Genomic DNA, 15,055 nt, shown 5'->3' on the forward strand with positions numbered 1-15,055 from the left:
CTTCCGAGGCTCGATTGTGACGTCACATTCGCCCCCTGGCTCAGACGTTGATTGGCTGAGAGGGTGGAGGCGGACACCGAACGTCGCTGTTTGTGTTTGAACGTTCCAGCGGGAGGGTGGGGCGAAGGGATCTCTGTTTGTCGAAAGGGGAGCGGGTCCTGACCAGGGGGTGACCCCGCTGCGCGATGGTGCCGTCGCGGTGTGTGAAGAGCGAGTACATGAAGCGCTTCAAGGAGCCCAAGTGGGAGGCGTGCGGCCCCTGCTACCAGGAGCTGCTGCGCTACCGCCTGAGCAGGCGCCTCCTGGAACAGGCGCACCGGCCCTGGTTCTGGGACGGCTGGGAGCAGGAGAGCAGCCTGAGCAGCAGCGGCGGGGGCGGAGGGTCTCCCTCGCCCCCGGGCACCTCCAGCCCCCAGGACGCCCAGCAGGGAGAGGAGGAGGAGGCGGCGGCAGCGGCAGCAGCAGTCGCCGCGGCGCCTGGCGAGTCCGGCCCGGGCAGGACCGGTGGGTCTGGGGAACGTGGTGGCTCCAGTCTGGCAGAGCCGCTGCGCAGAGCGGGTGAGTCCTCTAGCAGCCGGGGCAAGGGGCCGATGGAGGTTCCCTAGGAATGACCTTGAGCGAGTGGCTGGCTGCCTGCCTCTGGGAACGCGGAGGAGACGGGGCTGGGCGAGTGGGATGAGTCGCTGTGGAGCTGGGAGGGAGGGGGAGGCTCGATCTCCGTGCTGCTGCAGGGTGTTAATCTTTTGAAAGGGTCTCCTGAGCTTTAAATAAACCCAACAGCTGGGCGAGTCGGAGCCTCGGCCGTGTGTCCAGCCAGCGATGCACATCCTCGCTGCTGGCAGAACCCGGAGGGCACCGAGACCCTGTCCCGCTTCGGCTTCGGTGCCCGCTTCCTGCCTGCCCGCCCCCGACTGTCGCTGACTCTCTCCTCCTCACCCATCTGGCGGGGAACAGGCGCGGGCGGTGCTGCCTGCAGCTCGCAGAGACGCGAGCCTTCGCTGGCTGCCAAACTCCCTCGGCCCCCGCTCCGCCGCGCGTACATCAGGCCCCAGGGAGGGAGGATGCTGGAAGGAAGCGCGCCCACTTGTGGGGGCGGAACCCCAGTTCCGTTGTCGCTGCAATCGCTGCCTCCCGGGAACCGGGCGAGGAGCACTGCTGCTCCCCAGTGGCGTAACTATGGGGGGGCAAAGCACTAAGTGTTGCAGGGAGGCACACCGCAGCGTGCAGGAAGTCCTCCATTCGGAGCCATTCCAGGCGGGGGCTGCAAAAGGAATGCCAGAGAAGACCCACAGAAGGGGCGAATCATGCCTCCTTTTGCTCCCCCCGCCTGGAATGGCTCCAAAGGGGACGGGAAGGGGCCCCTTGCACGCTGTGGTGAAGCTCCCTGCAACCTAGTGCTTTGCACCCCTCTAGCTATGCCACTGCTGCTCCCCAGCCCCCTCACTCGCTTTGCTGGCTCCTCAAAGCGGTCCTCCAGCCTGAGACTTAATTTTAGAGCCCTGCCTTGTCCATGAGAAGGTGCTCTCATTTTCTCCAGCCTTTCCCTTGATCGCAGAGAAAAATGCCCAGTTTTTCCAATGGTCCCAATTGGTTCCAAAACCAATGCTGGTCCCATCTCTCTTGCGGTGTCTCTAGTGCTCCAGCAACCTGCTCATGAGTTACCTACCTACAACTGCTGAATTTTTCCTTTGTGTGACTTGAACATTGTTGAATGCCCCAACCAGTATTTGCCTTAAGATCAGTGAAGAGAAAATTAAGATCTGTCAAGGCTTTTTGTACCCAGAAGAGCCTTTTTTTTTTTTTTTTTTTTTTGCATGGTCCTCCTCTAAGTATAGCTAGATGCACCTTGGCAACTAGCAAGGAAGCAACTAACAGGCCACAACTCAATCCTGTACACAGTTGGGTGCACCTAAGCCCACCTACATCAGAGAGTCTTGTGGCACCTGAAAGATTGCCATATGTATTGTAGCAGAAGTTTTTCTGGCTGACAGCTGCAGAATATTATTTAAGCTTATACAATACACACGTATAGGCAACTTGTTTCATTGGTAATATAATTAAAAAGTCCTGTCCCCTTGCTCCCACAAATTGAGTACTGTATTCAATACTGAGCAGCAAACCTGGATTTGTCATGAAGCATCACTTTCACAGAGAACCTTCGCCAGCCTTGCATGCCTTGTTTGTGCCTGTATGACTCATGTATTTCCCTAAAGGAGCTTGTTGTGTTCACGCTTATGCTTTCCAACTGTATATTTAAAAGAAAAAAAATACATGGGGCCCACCAACTCTCCAGCACTGAGACAGCTGTGCAAATGGGCTTTGTGCTGCATCTTGCCGTGGGGGTACAGTCACGGCAGAGGCCTCCCCGGCAAGGTAGGGAATGTTTGCTACCTTACTTCAGAGCTGTCTTGTGGCTGCATTGGCTCTGGAAAGTTGGATATGATTGGGCCCTGACTGTGTGGCCTTAAGAACATAAGAACAGCCCCACTGAATCAGGCCATAGGCCCATCTAGTCCAGCTTCCTGTATCTCACAGCGGCCCACCAAATGCCCCAGGGAGCACACCAGATAACAAGAGACCTCATCCTGGTGCTCTCCCCTACATCTGGCATTCTGACTTAACCCATTCCTAAAATCAGGAGGTTGCGCATACACATCATGGCTTGTACCCCATAATGGATTTTTCCTCCAGAAACTTGTCCAATCCCCTTTTAAAGGCGTCTAGGCTAGACGCCAGCACCACATCCTGTGGCAAGGAGTTCCACAGACCGACCACGCGCTGAGTAAAGAAATATTTTCTTTTGTCTGTCCTAACCCACCCAACACTCAATTTTAGTGGATGTCCCCTGGTTCTGGTATTATGTGAGAGTGTAAAGAGCATCTCCCTATCCACTCTGTCCATCCCCTGCATAATTTTGTATGTCTCAATCATGTCCCCCCTCAAGCGTCTCTTTTCTAGGCTGAAGAGGCCCAAACGCCGTAGCCTTTCCTCATAAGGAAGGTGCCCCAGCCCCGTAATCATCTTAGTCGCTCTCTTTTGCACCTTTTCCATTTCCACTATGTCTTTTTTGAGATGCGGCGACCAGAACTGGACACAATACTCCAGGTGTGGCTTTACCATCGATTTGTACAACGGCATTATAATACTAACCGTTTTGTTCTCAATACCCTTCCTAATGATCCCAAGCATAGAATTGGCCTTCTTCACTGCCACCGCACATTGGGTCGACACTTTCATCGACCTGTCCACCACCACCCCAAGATCTCTCTCCTGATCTGTCACAGACAGCTCAGAACCCATCAGCCTATATCTAAAGTTTTGATTTTTTGCCCCAATGTGCATGACTTTACACTTACTGACATTGAAGCGCATCTGCCATTTTGCTGCCCATTCTGCCAGTCTGAAGAGATCCTTCTGGAGCTCCTCACAATCTCTTCTGGTCTTTACCACTCGGAAAAGTTTGGTGTCGTCTGCAAACTTAGCCACTTCACTGCTCAACCCTGTCTCCAGGTCATTTATGAAGAGGTTGAAAAGCACCGGTCCCAGGACAGATCCTTGGGGCACACCGCTTTTCACCTCTCTCCACTGTGAAAATTGCCCATTGACACCCACTCTCTGCTTCCTGGCCTCCAACCAGTTCTCAATCCACGAGAGGACCTGTCCTCTAATTCCCTGACTGTGGAGTTTTTTCAGTAGCCTTTGGTGAGGGACCGTGTCAAACGCCTTCTGAAAGTCCAGATATATAATGTCCACGGGTTCTCCCGCATCCGCATGCCTGTTGACCTTTTCAAAGAATTCTATAAGGTTTGTGAGGCAAGACTTATCCTTACAGAAGCCATGCTGACTCTCCCTCAGCAAGGCCTGTTCGTCTATGTGTTTTGAGATCCTATCTTTGATGAGGCATTCCACCATCTTACCCGGTATGGATGTTAGGCTGACCGGCCTATAGTTTCCCGAGTCCCCCCTCTTTCCCTTTTTAAAATAGGCGTGACATTTGCTATCCTCCAATCTTCTGGCACTGTGGCCGTTTTGAGGGACAAGTTGCATACCTTAGTCAAGAGATCTGCAACTTCATTCTTCAATTCCTTAATAACCCTTGGGTGGATGCCATCAGGGCCCGGTGACTTATTGATCTTTAATTTATCAATGAGATCTGAAACATCTTCTCTTTTAACCTCTATCTGACTTAACTCCTCGGTTAGGAGGGGCCGTTCGGGTAGCGGTATCTGCCCGAGGTCTTCTGCCATGAAGACAGATGCAAAGAACTCATTTAATTTCTCTGCCATCTCTAAGTCTCCTTTTATCTCCCCTTTCCCTCCCTCACCATCCAGAGGGCCAACCGCTTCTCTGGCGGGTTTCCTGCTTCTAACATATTTGAAGAAGCTTTTATTATTCCCCTTAATGTTGCTGGCCATGCGTTCCTCATAGTCTCGCTTGGCCTCCCCTATCACCTTCTTACATTTCTTTTGCCACAGTTTATGTTCCTTTTTATTCTCTTCATTAGGGCAAAACTTCCATTTACGGAAGGAAGCTTCCTTGTCCTTCACAGCCTCTCTAACTTGGCTGGTTAGCCATGCGGGCACTCTTCTGGATTTAGTGGAACCCTTCTTTCTTTGCGGTATACACCTCTGCTGGGCCTCTATTACTGTTGTTTTAAGCAGCCTCCATGCATTCTGGAGAGACTGGACTCTTTTTACCCTCCCTTTCAACCTCCTTCTAACCAGCCTTGTGACATCAATAGTCCAATGCCGTCTTAAACTGCACCCTTGAGGGCTGAAATCACTTTTAAAAAAGGAACGCCGAAATGCTCAAGGGATCCAGTATGGCCCATTGTTGCTATCTGTGCATGTTCAATAAATGAAGCAATTTGCATAACTGATGCATGGAACATACTGTCACTAGATACCTTGATTGCTGGCAGGACCACTCAAAGAATTGCAATACCTTTATAGATCTGCTAGGGTGATCAAGGTTTATGGTGTCACTGGCAAAGTTGCAGAAGCGTCACCTGGGCGATGAAGCATGAGAGTTGCTTGTAGACTGGGTTTTCATTACAATATTAGGAATTAAACATTCTGAGAAACATGACACTGGTTTCGTCATTAGGCTGCAATTCTATGCGCATTTACTTGGGACTAAGAGACCCGTTAAGTTCTAAGTAAACTTGCATAGGATGGTGGTGCTAATCGCCTTGCTCATGTCAACCTGGGACTTTGGAAGCAAAGATTACCTGTTGAAAACACTAAACTTTTGCAGCACTAATTTTTTTTGCCCATGTCACTACTTGTAATATGACAAAAAAAAAAAATGGCTTGTGATCCACAGCCATGATGAGCAATGGCATCATGTGTTTAGCATTCTTGGAGAGCTCTTTAACTGTGTAGTGATTCTCACATTGATCCATAGATGCTTATGCAAGCTGTTGCTATGGTATTGTGCATCTTAAAAATTGCGGAAGCCTTTTTCTTTAGCTCTAAAAAGAAGAACATCAAGGTAGTGCTGGCAGCAAAGGCTCCTGCATGAGGATGCATTACAATTCCTGCAGCTAGCAGCCATCCTCAGTGTGCAAGCTAAATTGATGGGAGCAGGAGTGGTGCGCTCTCTGGCATGATATGCCCCCATAACTGCTCTTGATCTGGGACTTTTGTAGTGGGAAGGCATTGCATTTCTCTCTGATTATCCAATCCTCCTTGCTAATGCCCCTCCCCTGCTGTGTGAGTGTTCTCATTTTCCTGGAGTGCATTGTTGACATAAGGGACACATGAAATTGGATGCCTTGTTGCAGACTGTGTGCTTTGCTGACATGGTACCAAGCAGGAGTTGGTTTCAGCTGCAGTGGGCATAAAGCCTGTGGCTTCTATACTCTGAGGCCAAAGCTAAACCTTTTTTCTGACTTTCTTCAGAGGAAGACGATGACAAAGAGAAGGCTGATGTCAAGGAGGTTGAAGGAAAATCTGCAGGGAAAGGAAGTGATAATCGGACAAGTCGTCAGCAAGGCCAGCTTCCCAGTTGCAGTGCCGTGGGTAACCGAGGGGACAGAAGACCGACAAGAAGCCCACAAAGGACAGATACAGCAAAGGGGACAAAGCACCCCTTTGCTTTGTATGGCTGGGGAGAAAAACAGACTGATACAGGCAGTCAGAAAACTCACAATGTCTGTGCGTCTGCTTCAGTGAATGAAGTAAGCCCACCTACATGACAAGCTGCTTATGATGTGTTTCTTTTCTAAATGTATCCCTGCACTCCTTGTGTAGCATTTTAGTCCCTCATTTTTCTCAGGTCAGCCCATGAATTTGCCCTCTGAATATTGAGCCACTCCCCTGCCTTTATTGTATTTGGTGTATGATGATAAAACACGTTAAATGACCAAGAGGCTCCTGTTCTCTACATGTTTGCTACTTTCTACTGCTGTGTCTCTGCAGAGATCCGAAGGCACTTGACTGTGTCCCCTGGAACTCAGGGTGAGATCACTGAGCTCAAGATACTGATAAGGAGATAGGCTGTCCAGTGATTGCCATGTTTGCCTCTGTGCTTGGATGGGCCTTGCCTGTTTCCCTGACCCTCATGTCATGCTTGATCATCTGCCTGTGCAGATGCATGAGTCATAAAGCACCCTACTCTTGTCACTTTAAATGCTGCCCTCCCCAAATATCAGCTATAGTCATCCGTTTTTTTTCATTCATCCATTTCATCCATACAGTCATCCATTGTGTTCATGCCACTGCCATTTTTGTAGTTTTCCATAACAGGAACATGATTTTTGCATTCTTAGTCCGTGGCTGTGCTCCCTGCTGTGTGAGCTGGACTAGGCTTACCACAAAGCAGTTGCTTTGGGTAGAAGATTTCAAAGGGGGCATGATTTTGCCCCTCATCTCATTCTCTAGTATATGGTTATTTTTTTTAAAAGGGTTGTTTGTTTAGGGGGATTAATGCAAGTGGTGGTGTTTTGACATTTTGCTTCTGGCGCTACAGTGTTTCAAGGTAGCACCCACTTGCTATGTGTTGGAAACCCTTGTATAGTCAGAATCCTCTTGTCACTTCCAAAGCCACTATAGCAGAATGCCCAATTTGACTGACAGCCCAATCCTGGGCTTGGCGTGCTGGCTCAGCGCTAGTGCACAACGTGCTTAGTCAGTGGCCTTCTGTAACCACATTTTAGTCTTGAGCATCAAGTTTGGCATTGAGACCTTTAGGATGCAGCTGCGAAACTGGATCTTTTCCAGCCTTGTTTTTACAGATTACAGTGAACTGTGCTTGCTAACTTTCTGATTTAATGCAAAGGTTGTGTTTTTTTCTGGTGCCATTTCAGTGCTGCTGTGGAAGGAACTCTTGATGCTAGAACCGTGACTTATCCCGTATCTGAGAGAGAGAGACAGACAGACAGACAGACAGACAGACAGGAAGAGAAATTAATCTTTATAAAACAGCAGGCAGTTAGCATCCAGTGTCCCAAGCCAGAGTGAGCTCAAGTTTAGGAATGGCATAAAGGTTTACTGATGACTTCATCATAGTAGGCTCCTGGACCCTAAGTGACATTGAAAAGCTGTAAGTTCTGACAGAGTGCTACTGATTTGTGAAATGTTAAGACTCTGCAAAATCTGTTTGTTTGGTTTTGGGTCTGTGTTATAATTGTGACAGAGACAAAACACCTTTCAGCACATACTGGTTACCAGAGTGCCTGGATTTCAGCTGGCTTAGTCCATTTAAATAAAAAAGACTAAGCTTGTCTCAACAGATACCTGGCATTCATTCTTAGGGTGAATTACCATGCTTCTTATGAATGGTGGCAATTGCTGCTTCATCTTTTTGTTGCTAGCCCTTGTGATCACATTCACATGTGGGGGGAAGGAAGGGGGCAGTCGGGCAATATGAGCAAATATCAGAAGGAATCCATGGGGGGATACATCTAAACTCAACTTTATGGGTCACTTATCCTCAAGGTGCGAAAATAGAATGGTGGTACACATTTCCCATTTTCAGCTGGTGATAGAAACTGTAGAATACTGTAGTGGAAATGAGCAACGAACTACCTCTTAACTATGGGAGAGATGTAAAGAAGACCTAGATAAGGCATCTCAAAACTGTGATTTGAAGGGAATTCTGAGCAAATCATGTTATCAAATAACTTGGGAGTTGTTTGTCCTTGAAATTCAACTAACACTTAAATATCTCTGTTAGATCCATGAATCTGCATTACGAGCAAAGAACAGAAGGCAAATGGAAAAAAGGAAACTATCTCAGAGACTGATTCACTCTGCAGAAGTAGAGAGAACCTGGAGAACAAAACCTTCTGGACAAGACAATCCTTGGATGACTGAATACATGAGATGTTACTCGGCACGTGCTCGGTGATTCAAGACTCAATTGGACTCCTTGTTTTTAAATGGGGGGGGGGGAGTGGGTGGGATGCTGGTGCAAAACCCCAAACTACTTATGCAAGGTTTTTAGAAAAAGATTTTTCCAGCAGTTTGTTACATCGCTTATATTTTGGCTACTTATCTCAGCTGTGGAGGAAACAATTCGAACTATATCAATGGTACCCATGCTTGCTAGTATAGCTTCCTTATGACCTCTTGAGTAAGAAGGAAGTGTTATTGCAGGTGTTTCTGTACCTTCAGCCAACTTCTGAAAAGCTGTAAAAGGAACATTCTAACACACAAACTCATAAAGGGTTTCTTAACAAATACTCAGTCCTTCTATCACAAGACTGATTGCCAGTACTTCATAGAAAAAGGGGTACTCTTTAGACGCTTTGAAATCCATGGAATGAAAGTTTGTTGTTCTAACTTAAACTTTCTCTGTATTGGTGGCCATAAGACTTTACAAATCAGGTTACTGTAGAAATTCTTTAAGGAGTGATGCAGACGCCATCACATTTTTGTGTGCTTTTTTAGTTTAACTTGCAACAGTTTCCATCAGACCTGTGCAACTTGTGACTTCAACAAACCAAGTGGGGCCCACCAGCTCTAGATGGCATTCACAAATGGGCTCAGAAAACTTTCGGTTGGTGTTGCCTTCCTGGGTCTGCAAAAATGTGGGGAAGGTTACAAGCTGTGTCTGTCTGGTTTACATAAATGGACACAAGCTCTTGCCCCTAGTTAGTTGTACAAGATTGGATATTTGAAAAGACAAGAAACCAATTTCAGCGTTTGGATATTATCCCAAGTTTTAGTAAATCTATAGTGTTTTGTTCAGGTTTACATTCTGGTTTTGAATTTCATAGCCATCTAGAATTGGAGATGTTGGTGACATATATATATATTGGTGCCGTGCTGTGATTGTATTCTTTCAAGCTGTATTTATTTCCTATCATGAGCCCATTGACCAAATGACTGATGTTGACAATCATTAGCCCACAGTGGTGGTCAGTTCAGTAGCTTGCCATAACATGGGACTTGATGCCACTGAACTGGGATGCAAGGTAATCTTTATGCTTCACCTGTGTGGACCAAAATGTCTTTCCTCTTGTTAGGTAAGTTTCTGTATAGTGACATTTTTATTAATATTTGTTACCCTGACTTGAACTATTTTGCCAGTGTAATCTAGCTGGTGTGCATTCCATGTGGTATATTCAGGGCTCGTGTTACTAGTGCGATTACTATACTTATCAAATGCTGTCTTTCCTAAAAAGTGGGTCCCTAATGTGGATGAACAAGCCATTGGCAATCCTGAGAATGTAGCAAGTCTCAGTTATAGTTTGGAGTTTGTATTGCATATTTTAAGATTGCCTACCAGTCTTAATGTCAGATACTAAACTGATAGTTCTTGAGGCTTATGGCTATGAGGGTGCAATCTCTTCAGACTTCAAAATGAATTGGCTTCCATTTATGGGATACTTGTGAAGAGTAACTTCTGTGACATTTCTGTCCAACATTAAGATTTCAGTAACTCAATTTTTTTGCAAAATAATTATCTGTAGGATTGAATCCTTTCCTTCGGAAGGATGGAATACTTTCAGGTATCCTAACCAGAAACTCTGGATTTCTCTCAGCTTTCTGTTTTTATTCCTTCTACTTGAGCTTTTTGCTGGAATTGTGATCACTTGTTTTCTCAATCTTTCTAGTTACCTCTGCTTTCCTTTTAATGACAAGGGGCGCAATCCTGCCCTGCGCAGGAACAGGCAAGCCAAGAGGCTTGTGCTGTATCCAGCGTGGGATGGGGCCCAAAGCAGCTTAGCCAGAAGTAAGGGGAAATTTTCCCCCTTACCTCCGGGTAAGGCACGCTGGCCCCTATGGGTCTCCTTGGACCTACGCCACCTCTTGAGGTGGCACAAGTCTGAGGAGAGCAGAGCAGAGCAGCTTGAAGCCACTTCGAACTCCCTGGGAACAGGGGTTGGGACCCAGCATAAGTGCTGGATACCAGCCCTGTCTCTGGCTCCCCACCCGCCCTCCCCCTCTCCCAGAACACCTCCCTCCCACCTCCTCTCCACCCACCCCAGAGCTGTGCATTGGCCCAGCTGGGTCAACACAAGGCTCACTGCCTCTGTAGGTGCGGAGGCTTGTGTTAGCTTCTGCAAGCCAGCACGCCTCTCTGCACTGGCCTTGCTGACTCCCGAGGGTGCGCAAATGTACCTTATGGCATGTTTGTGACCCTCCTGGGCCAGCACAAGGGACTTGTACTGACTCAAGGGTGTCTCTAGATTGTGCCTAAAATTATATAACTAGCATTAAAATGTGGCTGCACAGGAATTCTGTATCTAGCTGACCCCTGGAAGACTTATTATGACTGTTACATGTTGGGAAGCTGATTCTGATTTGATGGTAAAAGCAACCACCTTTCAAAAAGAGGACATTTAAGTTCTTTTTTCCCCTAACAGCTGCTTCTTGTTTAGAAAATCACAAATCATACATATGCCCCGAGTTAATTTTGTTACTAAATGGAAAGTGAAGAGACAAGGGACTATAATTCCAGTATCTGTAGGATAGTTTATATGTATAGATTTTAAATTGTTGCATGCTGCACCTTATGAAAGTTTGCCGACTTGTAGGATCTCTCTGGATATACACTGAACAGACCTATACCACAACTCTGTATTGGCAGCCTTTTCCAAGGACTCACTAGATGGTGTTGCACACAGTTGCATAAGTGTCTTGCATTTCTGGTTACATAGCCTCCTTTCCTGCTGCCATATTTCTATCTCAGTTCCACGTACATTTGGAACTCCAAGTGGACTGAGTTGTGTGCATCTGCTTCCCACTTCTCAGAATGTGTGAGATGTCTTACCAGCGGTGTATTCTTCTGTTTAGCAATATGGGAATAGAGCTCTTTGTTTCTGGCAAAGGTAGCAGGGAATGGGACAAGTGCTATCCCAATTAGTCAAAACAGAGCCATATTTGGAAGATTGGTTTGCTGAAGATGGAGAGGTAGAGACCTTACGTTCTGGCTTTGAACAGAAGGGATACTTTGGTTCTTAAAAATGGAGGCACTATCAAGAAATAGTGCTTTTTGGAAAGCTCTCCTTTTCTAAACTTCACTGTAGCTTGTCTGTCTCTGCAAATCTGGAAGAGTGGATCAGTACATCCTTTAGCTGTCAAATGCATGGAACACTCAGATGCACAAATAATGTCAATCATTTCACCACAGAAAAAATGAATTTCTCTTCAATATTTCCAATTTGATAACTACTTTTTCAAATTAATGTATGATGTGATAATGGAAGACACCTGTGTGCAATATCGAAGCATGCTTTTGCGTACCACCTGCTCCGTACACCAAAGTAACTTTAGTGGCAACTATCATTTCTTTTAAATACGTTTATGGGTCATTGTGGCCTAACTGTTTGTATCTGAATTGAGACTTGCTCTTTGCTTAAGTTGGTGTTCTGGTCTCTGGTCCCTTTATAACCTCTATTTTCCATGCTCCTTTGCCCTTTCTGGCAGCTATGACTACAGCAAGATGCAGCTTGTTGTACATTAGGATGTACAACTACATCTTAAGCTAAAACTGTCATAGAACAGAGCATCTCAGCCCTCTTCTAAAACTGATCAGCCAGGAAAGGTGAGAAGGGGCAGAGCCGATGTGACCAGCAGTTTCCACCTGTTCCTTGCCTCTACAGCTTTCGTGGCTGACAGCCAGCGAGACTGTTAAGCTATATAAACCTCTGCTGTGTGGAGCAAAATGGCTCTTGCTCAGTTGGCTTCAGTATCCTCTCACTCTCTGGAAATTCATGCTCCTGTTGGGTGTCACATGGGGGGGCCCTGCCCTACTGTTTGAGAACTACTGACTTCAAGCAATAGGTACAATTAGTTTTAACCGAGAGCCATGTCTTCACTGTTTGTATATCAGGCTACAGTGGCACTGAACAATGGCTGTTAAGTGCTTCCATACATACAGATCTGAGAAAAGTTCCTTTTCAGTCTGGTATACAACATGGTAACCTGGAGCATGCAAATATCTACTAGCTTGTTAGTAGAGCACTTGTTTACACACGCACACCCAGCATGTCAGGCAACTGTGACTTAGGGTTAGCTAAACCCAAATATTTGTGTGCGATCATAAATATAGGCTGAAGCCAAAAGATTGTTTGGGATAGTAATGAAACCAAACTAGACAAAAGTCTCTATATGGTTATTCAGGCCCAGTTACTTGATCAGGTGGGGCCACATGGCAGCAAAGCCATACATTGAAACACACTGCTCCTATGTGCAGTCCTTCAAAAGAAAAGGATTAGGCAGGGGCTTAGGAAGCTGCCTCACTTAGCTTTTGTGAGCACTGAAATCACTTTAGAGAAAAGCTTGAAGCAATATGTGACTTAGAATGTTTTTAAAATAGTACTTGGTTTTTTCTAAGGTGTCTGTGTTCTTTATATTTAATTGTACTTGCCCTAACTTTGTACATGTGAATAAAACAGATTCTAAAAATATTTGTCTGATCACTTCTTGATGGCAGTGGGATGCTAACCACGGATAAGTCTGATGCAGGTATTTGACTAGGCTTCTCTGAAGATGGACCCCATGCCTGTAGACTTGCTGAACAGAAAAAAGCATATGGAGGGGGGAAGATGAGAGGCTTTGAAACTCTGGTTTAAAGGACTGAAGCAACCATAGGAATAGTTGCTGCTATATGTGATGTCATTTTGATAGGGACTGCCACAAAGCCTGTCCCTTGCTGTTTACTTGTTTAACATGGCTGCTATAGTTTACAGATTCCAGTAATCCAAAAGTCAAACCTTTTCATTCCTTGGGGGCTGATAGTCATCTGCATTGATCAGTATCCATTGTTCACTCTCCTGAGAAAGTCCCCTTTCTGGAGGATAAAACAGGAGTTTGCCTTACCTGGGTAAGTCTTGTTCCTGGTGGAGGCAGGGGGCATTCCTCAACAATGGGATTGTCCCTCACTGCTGCTGGAGGCAGGGCCAACGAAAAGGTGGTCGGAGCTCCATAAGCACAGGGATCTAGTCCCCAGACACTACTTGCCAAGCTGTGACAGGATCCTCATACACACTACTATGACTGGTTGTAAACTTGCATCACAATTGTACTCTGTTTGGAAAACTGCTTTGCTCATAAATAGATTTAATACCCCAGAAACAGAAGGGTTTGAACAAGGGAAATGGGTCATAGGAAACCCTAAATACCACCTTGCATCTATTTTTATGAAGTAGAGGGAGTGATCCCCTGAAGTGTGGTGGGCGGAATGCCCCCTGCCTTCACCAGGAACAAGACTTACCCAGGTAAGGCAAACTCCTGTTTTCCCTGATGGAGGCGGGGGCATTCCTCACCAATGGGATCTACCAGAGCAATATCCCTGGGGGGGGGGGCAGTTAGATCACTCACTCTTACCGTTGAGGTCTGAACCCAGGAAATCACTCAGGTCCTGTGCACAGGAGGGAATGTAACAAACGCTGTGGTGAACAGTCTGTTTGTAACTAGTAACAGGTAGCAGCTGTTTCAGATTGCTAACTCTGTGCAGCTGATTGTGGGTGTGCCTTGTGCATATAACAAGGCTGCAGACAAACACTCAACGGTGAGGATGTAGGTGAGCTGGGGAATAGGAATCAGGATGCCATATATGTGTGTTGCTGTATGATTGACCAGTGTTGCTGTAAATATCCTTGTATATAATATATCTTGGTGATGGAACCTAACTCTCGTGTCAAGTGCTTCTTTGCCTTCTGAGAGATTGCCTTGGACATCAGCCTCGAGTTTCTGTTGTGCTGCCGTTTGTTTTTGCTCTGCTGGAGACTCCTACACTCCACCCCTAAACCTCCTGCAACACTTACCCCTTCAGTACCCTCTGGAGAACTTTCTTCCTGAGGGAAGCCTCTGCCAAGGCTGATAGATTTACCTTGCAAACTCTAAGCCACTTAGCTAGAGTTAGCAGGGACACCTTCTCATCCATGGTAAGTTACAGATAGAGCGTCCGTCTTCCTGAATGGGCGAGTGTATTCTGTCTGGAAGCTTAGAACTCTTCTGTCACGTAGTGTGTGCCAAGCCTTTTTCCTTGTATGTTTAGGACTGGGACAAAATAATGGTAAAACTAGTTCTTTTGGTCAATGAAAAATTAACTTTGGGTAAGAAAAATGAGTCAATCCTAAGTACCACAGTGTGTGGAATACACATAAGTTCAGATACCCTTCTTTCCGATGTTATAGTGTTACATGAAAATCCCCTTTTTCCTTTAGTTGTAATTTTCTCTCTATATCTGGTTATGTTACTAAAACATCCTGCAGGCCACACTTCTCCCAGCACACGTTTCCAAAAACTCTGGTCAAGTCACAAGCTTATACAACCTCCACCTCTCTAGGAAGAAGTCTGGCATAGTAAATCATTGTTTGAGTGTCTCCTATTCATTGTATTGTTTTAACTCAATCATTGTTTAAGTACTCTATGCAAATTTGAACTGCCTTCCTGGGTTACTGTATTTACTGTATTGTGTAAGTTCCTCCAGCTAGGAAGACAGTCATTTGACCTATTGAATTTTGCTGATAATCCTTTCAATGTTTTACATATTCCAAGTACCCCACTGTGTATAGTAAGCAAGCACATCCAGGTCAGATCTATCGCAAAAACCCTTTTTAAGAGAGAGCTGCCCCACATGCTCTCTCTCTGGCCCC

The 15,055-nt window shown here is 46.1% G+C and overlaps 1 protein-coding gene across 1 annotated transcript; it reads left to right on the forward strand.

Annotated features, from left to right (window-relative positions):
- Nucleotides 1-147: 147 nt before the first annotated feature.
- Nucleotides 148-8,364, forward strand: CCSAP (centriole, cilia and spindle associated protein). Its single transcript, XM_066611427.1, has 3 exons — nt 148-522; nt 5,904-6,181; nt 8,179-8,364. Exons 1-3 carry the CDS (start codon nt 186-188, stop codon nt 8,350-8,352), a joined length of 789 nt encoding a protein of 262 aa, XP_066467524.1. The 5' UTR covers nt 148-185; the 3' UTR covers nt 8,353-8,364.
- Nucleotides 8,365-15,055: the final 6,691 nt, after the last annotated feature.

This window comes from Tiliqua scincoides, chromosome 1 (assembly GCF_035046505.1).
Source record: "Tiliqua scincoides isolate rTilSci1 chromosome 1, rTilSci1.hap2, whole genome shotgun sequence".
NCBI classification, from domain to species: Eukaryota; Metazoa; Chordata; class Lepidosauria; order Squamata; family Scincidae; genus Tiliqua; species Tiliqua scincoides.